The sequence below is a fragment of the Ictidomys tridecemlineatus genome, chromosome 3 (genome assembly GCF_052094955.1).
Source record: "Ictidomys tridecemlineatus isolate mIctTri1 chromosome 3, mIctTri1.hap1, whole genome shotgun sequence".
Classification (NCBI taxonomy): domain Eukaryota; kingdom Metazoa; phylum Chordata; class Mammalia; order Rodentia; family Sciuridae; genus Ictidomys; species Ictidomys tridecemlineatus.
The window spans coordinates 137,756,082-137,768,355 of record NC_135479.1 but is presented as its reverse complement, the minus strand read 5'-3'; the positions used below and the strand labels follow the sequence as shown (position 1 = coordinate 137,768,355).

Here is a 12,274-nt window from a genome sequence, read left to right as displayed (position 1 = left end):
AGGTATTTGTTATACTTTCCTCTTAAATATTTTCTTCAAAGTTCTGTGAAAAAAAACCTATGTTTATCCTTGGAGATTCATTATGAATTTTTTAGCCTTATGTTTTATGAGCAGTACTTAGACTGCTCTTTAAAACCTAGAATGGATGTCCCTTCCTCTTAATCTTGTGATGTTTAGAACAAAACAAAGATACCAAATGTTAAAAAAGACACAGTGTGTCTCTCAAAGAGTTCATTGTGTGAGGGAAAAAAGAATCATGTGTAAACTAACTCTAACATATGGTAGATGGCCCCCAATTATATAACAGAGACAGAAAAATCATTGAGAGATAAAAGAGGAAGAAGAAAATGTTCTTACATTTTCTTATAACTATTTGAACTTCAGTCTAGTATACACCAGTTATGGCGCCAGGTACTTTGTGTTTCTATAAAACTGTATAAATGCAAAACCTCCTTGTAAGCCCATACTGCTATGGGACTAGAAGTTTTCTGGGCTATTGACCAGTTTTCTCTGTGGGCCATTTGGACACTTTACAGTCTTTATGAGAAACAAATGAGCCTTTATTTCAACAAGACTACACATTTACTACATACTAATATTACATGAGTCTGGGTAAGTGTGACCTGATCTCTGTGTCCAGTGACAATGCTGTATGTCCCATCCCAGCAGTTACATGGTTGGCTGGATCACTCAGAATAGGGAAAGGTGGAGATTTCATCTCTCCCTGCTTTTCATGAAGATGACCTGCTATGTGTAAGAACTGAAATGGTAAAGGTCTCCAACCAAAGTCTATACAAATCTGTCATCCTTTTAATACACTTTCTATGATTTTTTGGGGGGGGGGGCGTACTGGAATTGAATCTCAGGTCACTTGATCCCTGAGCCACATTGCCAGCTCTTTTTATTTTTTATTTTGAGTCAGGGTCTCATTAACTTGCTGAGGCTGGCTTTGAATTTGCAATCCTCCTGCCTCAGCTTCCTACATCACTGGGATTACAGGCATGCACCAACACACCCAGCCCTGAATAGACTTTCTGAATGAGTGCTTCCATTTCTTCTGACATCTGCACCCCCACGGCTAACACATTATGTGAACATGTGTGCAGATGCATGCACACACCACCATACCACCGTTCTACCTCTGGATCACTGTTTAGGTGGTGCCTCTCATTGGTGACTATGGATCTAGGGAGGCACAACATGAACAGAGACCAGGAAATGAAGGTTATAGTGTTGTAGAGCTGGATATGGAGAATAGCTTGGCCTGAAGAGCCCCAGGTATGACATTGTTGGATCATTCCAGGCTTTGAAAATGGCTCATGCAGGCATCTCGCTGTCAGAACAGGAAGCATCAGTGGCCTCCCCCTTCACCTCGAAGATAGCCAACATTGAGTGTGTGCCTCATCTCATCAGGTAAACCACTTCTTCCTCTCCCACCCCCATTAGAACCCCAAAGGGTTCATAGGGTGTCTTTGAAGACAGACAGAATTCAACTCTAACTCAGGGACATAAATGCCAGGACAGAGGTATGGGTGAAGTGCTGTTGGAGCACCAATGATAGGACAATTAACACTGCTTGAGAATGCTGGCAAATGCCACCAAGAGAAATGACTTTTGCTGAGCTTTAAAGAATAGGTGGGTGTGTCATGTGGGTGGTTGAAAGATTAACTTGCTACTTAAAATCTGGTCCTCCTTTCCCACTCCTGTAATTCCCATGCTGGATACGTCCCAGCACATTATTCTCAAGAAAGCAGAAAGGGAATATGTCACTAGGTAGCTGGTGTATAAGAACTATGAGTAGGAGCTGAAATGGTAACGGTCTACAACCAAAGTTAGAGGCAGCTTCCCCAGACACTATTGTATGTCTCCAGAAAAAAAAATTGATGAATATCCAAAATGCTTACATAAAATATATTACAGTTGAGTCAGGAAGGGGAAGGCAGCAAGGGTGGTTTATTTTTCTAGCATATCACCCTTACTCCACTCTCATTTCTGATTTTCTCTCTACTTATATTTTAAATGCAGAACAGGAAAAGACACTAGAGTTCATATTTTGTTTATAAATACCATTCCCTTGTTTTCTCTAGCATGAGGAGGACTCTAGGCATCTTTGTGGTCTGTGGTCTGGGTGCCATTACCAACTTTTTAGATGTATATAAAAAGAGACAACTGTGACATTCTTCAGCATGTCCCTTGGTGCATCAAAATGAGCAGGTTCCTGGAGGGAAGGTGTCAGGTCCGAAGCTTCATGCTACTGGATGCACGTCAGCAAGGCAGCCTGATGTATCTCCCTAAACCCTGGGCGCCTGTATCTGTGTCCTTCCTCACCCACTAACACCATCACCTCTGCCACCAAAGCAGCTCCTCTTCCCAGCTCCTCATTTCTTGTTCCTGGGGATGATTAGTCCTTATAGTCAGTCATTGAGTTCCATAATCTTAGAGGGCTTTTAACTCTAAGCCACAAGGGAAGGTTTCAGTGACTTGAAGAATGAGGAAGTCTTATGTAAACATAATGGAGGTGAGAGAGAATCCTAGTTGGGAGAAATGGGAGAGCCACTTTTGGAAACAGGGTTGTAATTGGGAAGTATAGCAACAGGCAGAAATTCTTCTCAGATGGGAGTTAACGGAGGTAACTGGAGAGCCAGAGCTGGTGAATCTGTGCAGGGAGTTTGACCTCCTGGATAGCTGTTCAAAGTGCCTACCGGATCCATCCCAAATGGAGAATTTCTGATGTTCTTCCTCCCACGTGTGGCCTAGTGCATTTATGAATGCAACACACTGTGTTGAAATAGGAGTCATGATATAAAATTTCTATAGTGGCAGATGGCTTAGTAAGACTTCAGGGTAGAAACTCTTTTCTTTTGCATTTCATAGATCATAAAAATTAGGTATGGCTCAGCTCTGTTGGGCTCATTTTGCCCTTTGCTATCCTAGATGCTTGCTTATGCCTGAAAAAGCACTCCAGGAGGGCAATGAGGTACGATTTTAGATGCATAGGTTCAGACCCACAGGCTTTCATATTGTGATCCTTTGAAGCATAATTCACTGATGGTTACAGTTCAAGTCAAGGGCAAGGACTGCGTCTTATTCATTTCTCTATCAAGTATCATGCCTAGTCCTAAGCTTAGTACATCAGAACATTCAATGGATGTTTCTGGAATGTGTGAACTACACAGAATTCATAATCATTAAGAATAGTTGTAATTTTGGAGGCTACCCTTTAGCCTTTACTCAGAATGGTTTTAGTATTTTCTTTTGAATCTGGGTGCCCTCATTTTTCTGGAATTATATTCAACTGTAGAAAAAAGATGAAATCACAGTATTTACGTCAGACTTGGGGAAAGCATCCAGGCTTCACATGCTTGCCTCTTCTCAGCTTGTCTTCTGCTCCATCATCTGTGTTGAAAACAAATGGTGGCAACTCACAGGCTGTTGGAAAACATCTGCCCAAAGCAACCTGGCCCATCTCCCACCCCAACTCTCTTGCTAGAGGCACAGTGACTAGTAGTTTGGCCTATATTTTCCTTTTCATGTCCTGGTTTTGTTACAAAGTCTTTAAGCAGAGCAGGTGTCCAGTCACTGGGCCTAGAAACAAAGTAGATGTGGGTCTCTCTCCTGCAGATTTGTTTCTGTTCTGACAAGAGGAGGGTGCAGGACTGTCGTGTGCTATTGCCTCCTGTTATCTTCTGTCCCATCATAATCCATCATCCAGCAAAACTCTACTAAAGGAAAAACAGCTCAAGTGGAAACTTTTTTTTTTTTTTTACAAGAGGAAGTATCTACTTTCTAAGTTGCAATTTTAGCTGTAGTCTCAGTCTCTTGATCTCCAGGCCAGTTCAGATTATTACCCTAGCTTCTCCCTGGAACACTGAAGCCAGCAAAACTGATTTCATCTCAAAAATCAGAACCACACCCACACTTCCTACAATGTAAGAGCACTCATCCTTTAGCCTTATGTGTCTAAGGGCTTCTAGAACACTCACACAACCATTCCCAGGAAGCATGTGTTATAAGATATAAAGAGTCACAATTAAGGGAGTATGTGAAATGCTATACCTAATCCTAATGTCTGCACTGTGTGTTTTCTCTATGGGTGCATTATAATTAGACATGATAATGGATTCATTATGTCATATTCACACATGCCCATAATGTAATTTGATCAATCTTGTGTTGTGTTTTTAATGTACACGATAGCCTTCTTACTCCAAGGAAAGATAGAACTGTGCCTGGTTCATTTTACATCCTCCATGACTCTCAGTAAATGCTTGTACCTCATAAGGCCTAAATAAATGTGAGTCAAGAATCCACTAGTGTAATGACTAAAGGAAAGAATGAATGAATGAATTAATGAATGAATGACTAAATATATGAGAGGATGAATCAGTGATTAAGTGAATATATATCAACAGGCTGTTAAAAATCAGACTCTTTTTGAAATGTAAGAAAGACGAGTAGATGTGCCTCATACCTAATCGGCTATTTTTATTTATTTATTCTAAACAGAGAAGGCCGAGCTGCTCTGGTTTCATCCTTTGGAGTATTTAAATACTTGATCATGTATGGCATAATCCAGTTTATTGGAACATTGCTGCTCTATTGGGTATGAACGAAAATCATTTCTTCCCAGTTCTAATGCATTTATATATCTGCATTTCTGGTTTTATTCTCTGAGGTGTAGCTCCTACACAGAATTCAATGTTTTATACATAAATGACATCTTTTGAAGTACGTGCCTACAAACTTGGAGACCTGGTATAATGATGCATGAAATGTGGGCTAGAAATAAGTAGCTGTGGATCAGTTTTCTAGGGTGTTGTGTTTCTCCATATAACCTGAGACTTTTGACCTCTCCAAGCCCCTGTTTCTTTCTTTGGAGCATGAAGAGAGCTTCAGAGCAGCCTAAATATAACACGGCAGGAAATGGATCAGTCTCCAACTGTGGAATATTTTTGGCAAGATTGAGAAGAGATAAAAAGGAGAGAAGTTGTTGAATCAGATTTTGAAAGGCTAGAATGCTAAAAATTTCCCACACTGGAGTTTTAGTCCTACATCTACCCAGAACTTGCACAGTTAGACCTTAGCAACTCTTTAAAAGATGAAAAAAAAAAAAAAACCTCTTAAAATTAAATGGTAATAACCATTAAGATTAATTAATTCTAAGGAAGAACCACGTATAGGTTGAAAGTGATCTTCATTAGTCCAATGATAGTTTGCCCAACAGTTAAAGGATTATAACAGTCTCAAAGCACGCTTTGGGAAAAGAGATATTTTATTACTTTCCTGGGAGATTTAAGAGGTGGATCAGAAGACCACAAGCTATGTGGCATCTTGTGGGCTGTGTCACATGTGGAGGGCCAAAAGGCAGCCAGGCTGAGAGAACAATCAGACTGGAAGCCAGGAATCCTGAGTTCACATTTTGAATCCTGGGTTCAAAACACAGATTGGGACCAGGCATGGTGGTGCGTGCGCGCCTGTAATCTCAGCAGTTTTGGAGGCTGAGGCAGGAGAATCATGAGTTCAAAGCCAGCCTCAGCAAAAGCAAGGCACTAAGCAACTCAGGGAGACCCTGTCTCTAAATAAAGTACAAAAAGGGTTGGGGATGTGGCTTAGTGGTCGAGTGCCCCTGAGTTCAATCCCTGGTCCCAAATAACAAACAAACAAAAACAACACAGATTAGGTCTTAATCCTTGGCAAATAGCTGCTTCTGAGCTGTTATACTGGCTGATTTTCAAAGCCCTCCATAGAACTGCTTTTACAGTGAAAACTAAAGCTTCTATTAAAAACTTTGCCCTGCTTCATCTTTTTTTACCACTCAGGGGTGGGAAAGGGAAAGAAGAGAAAGACTATAAGAAAAAAGCTAAAGAAGACAGAAAGAACTAGAGTTTGGGGATAGGGTGAGACACTGAGGAACCAACTACCCCTTTTCCAAAAGGTGAAAGCAGAACTTGTCTCTACGGATGGAGTAGCGACCACAGTTCATACAGAAGTCATTCACTCTGCTTATCTGGACCCAAGTAAGAGAGTCCTCCAAGGACCTTGACCCAGAAACCTTTGAGCCTTTGGTTCACTCTCTAAAAGGCCTGTCATATTTTTCATGTGCATAATTCTGGTCTGTAACGTGAGTAGGCTTTGATGTTGAAGTTTAGTGTTCTCAAGGAGGGGGTTTCAGGCTTTAAAATCTTCTCCTGAGAATCCCATTGCTGAGAGGGCAGATGCCAGAATTAATGTGACCAATAGGAGTGTGATTCCATATGATGGACTCCCATTGCTAATGTGGAATTCAGTTAAAGGCCGGGAAAGTAATGGTCTGTCTCATTTCATCCCATGAGACGCTAATGATTTTAGGTAAATCATTTGATTCCTGAGGAGAGGAGAAAAATAACAACTGCCTCTTAAGAACTTTAGAAAGAGTGTTGGGAATGATACAGACACTCTGTAATGACAGAAACCACACTTACATTTACTTTTCCTTCTTTTTCAGCAGCTACAGATCTTTGGGAATTACCAGTATCTCATGCAGGACGTAGCCATTACTTTGATGGTCTGTTTAACAAGTAAGCTCTTTAGCAAAGTCAACTGCATTACTCATATTTATTTCTGAAATTCTAGAACTACCTACACAAGTCACAACTTCTGAGAAAGTGGCATCCTAATTACTCAGATCTTGTTGCCTATAATCTTTTCAAAGTGATGTTGGGGTGACTTGAGTCTTAAAGTACCGACTTGATAGTAAACTATTCTGATAGCAAATAGGTTTTAACTTTAAAAGTTCTGAGCTCTTTGTAGGTTTTTGTCTTAGAGAGAGAGAGAAATCTAGAAAGGGAATTTTTTAAAAACCGAAGGATCACTTTCCATTATTCAGCTTTCTCTTCATATTGACGTGAAACTAGGGTTTTTTAGGTCCTTGACATGTGAGAACAAATGCTAGCGTTTTATTCTAGTGGAATTCTCTCAAAAGCAAGGTGTGGCTTACAACAGCTATTATTCATTTCTTTCCTTTGAGGTGACGCTGATAAAGTGCTTCCGATCGAGGAACTCAGGGCCTGATACTAACTCTTAATAAGTGAGAAAGGTAACTGCTGCAACAGAGGGCAAAGGAAAAGAATGGCACTGTCATCCCGTTTTTTTGGTTCAACAACGGAGTACTATGAAAAATAACCAAGAAAACATCAGATCATGCAGGATATTAATAACATTGAGAATTTCATGTAGCATCTTAAAATATGAAACTGATATTGAAGTCATTTATTATATCAACCAAATGACAAAATTCACCAGTTTCAGAGACACAAATGATATCAGTTTCGATGATTAGGGTTGAAGTGTCTATTCATAGCCCATTAAATATTTTTCTATATGCTATTAATATTCAGCTGACTGAATAATCTTGAATCAATGCTATTGCTTCTATGATGTTGGGTATTTTAAGCAATTTGCATGGTTTATTTATGAATGAAACGAAAAAGGAATGCTAAGAGTTTCCAAGAACTGATATGGCAGGCAGTGGGGGGTGGGGTCGAAGCCATGGACATCTTCTACCACTCTCTATCTGGACCCAAGTAAGAGAGTCCTCCAAGGACCTCTGTGACCATTGGCAACGTACTTAAGAAATAAATTATTTCCTCATGTGAAATGTCCTCAGGTATCCCTGAGGATACTTATAAAGTCTACATCATGGTGCACTGTGCACTAAACACTCACATGGAGCTCAATGATCTCACACTGCACCTCTCCTATTTTTTTCTTTTGACAAGACTGGCTGACTTGGTGAGCGCTTAAAAAGAATCAGAATGAATTTAGGTAGACTTATGTCACTAGAAACCTTAAAATGTGGGCAGTAGTTCTAGTCTTGCCTCAGAATTGCTATATGACCTTGAGAAAGTTACTTTGAGACCTACCCACTAATTCCATGGTTGATTATGGAGGTGAGGCTTCTTACTCTTTCCAGTGACAATAGCCTATGGATCATCATGCCAGTTGGTCACCCTGTGAAGCTCTCAGTCTCTCATTCCAGTGTGGGCTCAGTGGGGATGTTGGGACGACTCCAGGAAGGACCATGATTACCTCTAAGAGAAGACTGACTTGGAAGGGTGCTAAATGGGAAGCATGATGCTCTATCAGAATGACAAACTGTGTCCAGTTATTACTCAACACACCTATAGCTGGTCCAGGAGATGGGCTGCCCTCTAGAAGACTGGTGAAGATGAGTGTGGAGACAAAACATGTATTTTCATTTACTTGCTCTTAACTCTCTGCCTTCAAACTTTCTGTTTTCCCCTCCCTGCAAGCTTCATCCTCCCACAGTCTGGTCATTTCCTGGTCAATTTCAAGTATTAAAATGACTTTCATCTTTAGATATGAAAAATCCAGGTATCATAAATTAATATTTCACATTTTTATCCAATTCAAAGCTTTTCTCCCCCTAGATCAAGTCTGACTTGTGGCTTGGAGCTAGCAGTGGGAGAGAAGGCCATGTCCTCTCTTTATTTGCCTTGTTTCACCCACTCTCCTCTCTTATTCAGGGAATAAGAGCGACAAGAGCAGGGCTCTTCTTACTTAAGTGGAGGCATTGTAGTTCTGTCCTGTCAAATGCCTCTGACATAGCAAACTCAGGCAATCTGTGTGGTGCTCACTTGTGAGTTCTTCGGAGATTCCCTGTGGATGGGTCTGGACTAGACCACTCCCTAACATGGAAGTAAATGAAAATACATGTTTTTTCTGACCCTTCAGAAATCTTTTCTGCTGCTGTGTTCTAGTGGTACAGACCACAAAGACTTTAGCAGGCTGCACCATTGGGCAGATCCCTTTGGGGTTGCTCTTGCCAGGCTAAATTCCATGATGTCTACTTGACCTACCAGACAATAAGTGTGTAGCTTGGTCTCACTGTTTCCCTCCCTCCTTTATATGTTGCACAGAAAAGGAATATGCACAGTCAAACCTCCTCTCAAAATCACTTCCAGTCTCTCCTAGAGTGGTTTTTATGACTTCTCCTTAGATTGTGGAGACACTGAGGAGAAAAAGACAGTTCAAAGCCGTGTGTAGTGGCACATGACTGTAATCCCAGTGGCGTGGGAGGCAGGGCAGGAGGATCCCAAGTTCAAAGCCAATCTCAGCAGAAAGTCAGGCACTAAGCAACTCAGTGAGACCCTGTCTCTAAATAAAATACAAAATAGGGCTGGGATGTGGCTCAGTGGTCAAGTGCCCAGAGTTCAATCCCCGGTACCCTCCCCCCCTCACTGCCAAAAAATAGAAAAGAAAGAAAGAAAGAAAGAAAGAAAGAAAGAAAGAAAGAAAGAAAGAAAGAAAGAAAGAAAGAAAGAAGATGACAGTTCATACTACTCCTAACCACTCCCCTTGATGAACCTCTTGATAATCTCTATGGTTTTCCCTTGCTAAATCAATACACAGAGCCAGGGAAGGGGATGCTTATAGTTGAAGGTCCAATACGGGTCTCCCTTACAAGGTGCTATGGAAACATTAGGATCTTATCTCTTCCCATCAATTGGCACTTCCTAGTTATTGTCCTCAAACAGACGGCTCACCCAAACTCTCCACACAAGAAAAGCACTACTCAACACTCTGATACACAGCATTCTTGTCTTACTCCATGTAAAGGCACAAAAAGGGGGACTTAAAAAGGATGATCTCTCAAGTTTAGAGTTTAGTGGGGGATTCATACGTGTGAAAAAATGAGATGCAAGTCAAAAGTAGTGAGTGGCAGAAAACAGCAGATCTTTGGGAGTTCAGAGAAAGGAGTGATTGTTTTTGATAATCTGGGTTTCTGGAGGAGAAAGCAACAGAGAAAGGAGAGAGATGCTAGGGATGGAACACGTAGTACTCACAACAACACAGTAGGGATGGATAGATTTCAAAAACATTTTTGCTGAAAGAAGAGCATTTCAAATAGAAGGAAACAGCATGAGCAAGAGCTGATAAATATGGGGTAAGTGTTTTTCAATTTCACCATACTGTAGGGTACGTGAAAAGAAGCAGCAGGAGATAAAATTTGAAAAGGTGCGTTGGGCAGAAAACAGAAAATCTTGACGGCTGAGAAGGGTAGACATTCATCTGCTGCCCTCATGAGTCACTGACAATTGGATGCCATCAGTGTGAAATGACTCTTGTCAAGGCTCCTTACATTTCCAAGGAAGCAGTTTGAGGCTTGATATTGAGAAAAGACAATGCCATGGTGTGTTTAATTAGTTTATTCACTTACCTATGTATAATCTTGTTGGGTTCCCGTAAGATAAGGCAAAATACAAAAACAGCCAATAAGACAAGAAATGATACATAAAAGAGAAAATCAAGGAGAAAAATAAGATAAAGTCAGGAGGGGAAGTCAATTAGGGAAGAGCATGTCTCAAAGGCCGATTGGACGCTAATCAGTGTAGCAACTCCCTTAAAGAAAATTTCAACTAGCCGCATCTCTCTCCTCTTCCACGAGATTCAATCACACTCCATCAAGAAGATAGAGAAGGGAGGTGATTAGGAACATAACTACCCAAGAACAGAAACTCTGAAGCTCATGGGCCCGAGGGAGGCTAGAACACTGAAAATTCAAAAATGGGCTCACTTCCTTTATTTCTAAACAGCATCTTCTCTCTCTTAATTTTTCCATTCTTACTGTTTCTTACTGGGCTTCTACTCATTGACCTTGCAAATGTTCCCCGAAGGTTGGCAATAGGGCTGAGTCTCCATAGCCTTTCTGCTTCTTTTCCCAAGGTGATGAGCTCAGTCTCTCATTGCCACAGCTGCAAAACTTTTAGAGAGGAAATGTATTGACCCACTCGAGTAAAATGTCCACCATGAGGCCAGTCATTTTCTGTGAGTGAAGGTGGGGCCATATAGCTGAGCTCCATGTAGGCCAAATACTCCAGCAGATGAGAGGAAGCAGTATCTAGAGAAGTGGATGAGGGAGGGAATTTCTCCATGACATATATTTCTTCCATAAATCCCACCAGTGCTTTGCTGAGCACCTTTTCTGGGATGTGATCCCCTTGGCGAAGCTGGTGGGAGATAAAAATCTTTTCACCTTTGACATGTCATGAGGTTGGAGCTTCAGGGGCACAGTTGGTTAGCAAATGGTACTTCTGAGCAATGTCATGAGATGCACTCAGAATTTTGCATGTAGTTCTGATGGGTTTATGAATCTCGAGAAATCTGACTTGCATGTTTTGAAATATTTGTAAAGCAGATCAACTACATGACATCCAAAGGATGCTGAGCAATTAAAGATTACATTTTGATACTAGAACTTGAAGTGACAGAATCTTCCCTTGTAGCAAGCTCTATGCCAGAGTTAGTAAGGGATGAAACAAACAAAGCAGGGTTTCTTCCCTCAGGGAGCTCACAGGCTGCTGAGTACATAGGTAAACAACTGAATTTAATGCAAGACACCCTCCCATCATAGCAGCTTTGTGAGTAATGTGCTGTGGGAACTCATGGATGGGGTGATTAATTCTGAGTAAAATGTATGATTTTGTAAGCTTGCATTCCTCTGCACACTGTCCGATAGCATATGTCATCATCATTTTAAGGAAATCTGGACAATTCAGAACAGTTTCTCTGCTTAGGGATGAACAGCACTACTATCCAAGTTGGTATTTCAGAGCTTCTCATTGTGTTCAGCTTAATTTATGAAACCCATTGTACTGCAATGTGCTGCAGAGCAGAGAACACGGGGCTTTACAGTCGGACAGACCTGAGTTCACATCTTCACCCCGTCACTCACTAGCCTTCTTTAAGCAAGGGGTTCTACTTCTTTAAACCTCATTTTCATCATCTGTAGAATTTATCTATTTTACGTTGCTTGTTCAGGGAATAAAGATGATATTTATAAAACACTTGGCACAATCTCTAGAACCTAGCAAGTGCTCCAAGATGGTATTTATTCTTTTTGTTGTTATTTATACTCAGGAAAACAGATTCCCTGTTAGAAATATTAGAATTCTCTAATATGGAAAAAATCAAAATGCTCTATGTAAGTTTATTCAATGCTCTGTGTGTTGTTTTAGTCAGCTTTTTTTTTTTTTCCTGCTGCAACTGAAAGACCTGACCAGAACAATTGTAGAGGAGGAAAAGTTTATTTAGGGGCTCATGGTCTCAGAGGTCTCAATCCATAGGCAGCCAGCTCCATTCCTTAGGGCTTGAGGTGAGGCAGAACAGTATGGCAGAGGAATGTAGTAGAGAGAAGCAGCTCACATGATGATCAGAAAACAGAGAGACTCCACTCCCTAGACACAAAATATATTCCTAAGAGGCACACCCCATC

The 12,274-nt window shown here is 40.9% G+C and overlaps 1 protein-coding gene across 4 annotated transcripts in view; it reads left to right on the top strand.

Annotated features, from left to right (window-relative positions):
- Atp13a5 (ATPase 13A5) overlaps positions 1 to 12,274 on the top strand; it is a 107,176-nt gene that overhangs the window by 78,955 nt on the left and 15,947 nt on the right. For 3 of the 4 annotated variants that reach the window (XM_078043876.1, XM_040270216.2, XM_005338418.5), the window contains 3 exons: positions 1,304 to 1,413; positions 4,507 to 4,603; positions 6,485 to 6,557. In XM_078043876.1, coding sequence (XP_077900002.1) covers positions 1,304 to 1,413; positions 4,507 to 4,603; positions 6,485 to 6,557 — 280 coding nt within the window. The remainder of the gene's footprint in view (positions 1 to 1,303; positions 1,414 to 4,506; positions 4,604 to 6,484; positions 6,558 to 12,274) is intronic. The other variant, XM_078043875.1, reaches the window with a different exon arrangement.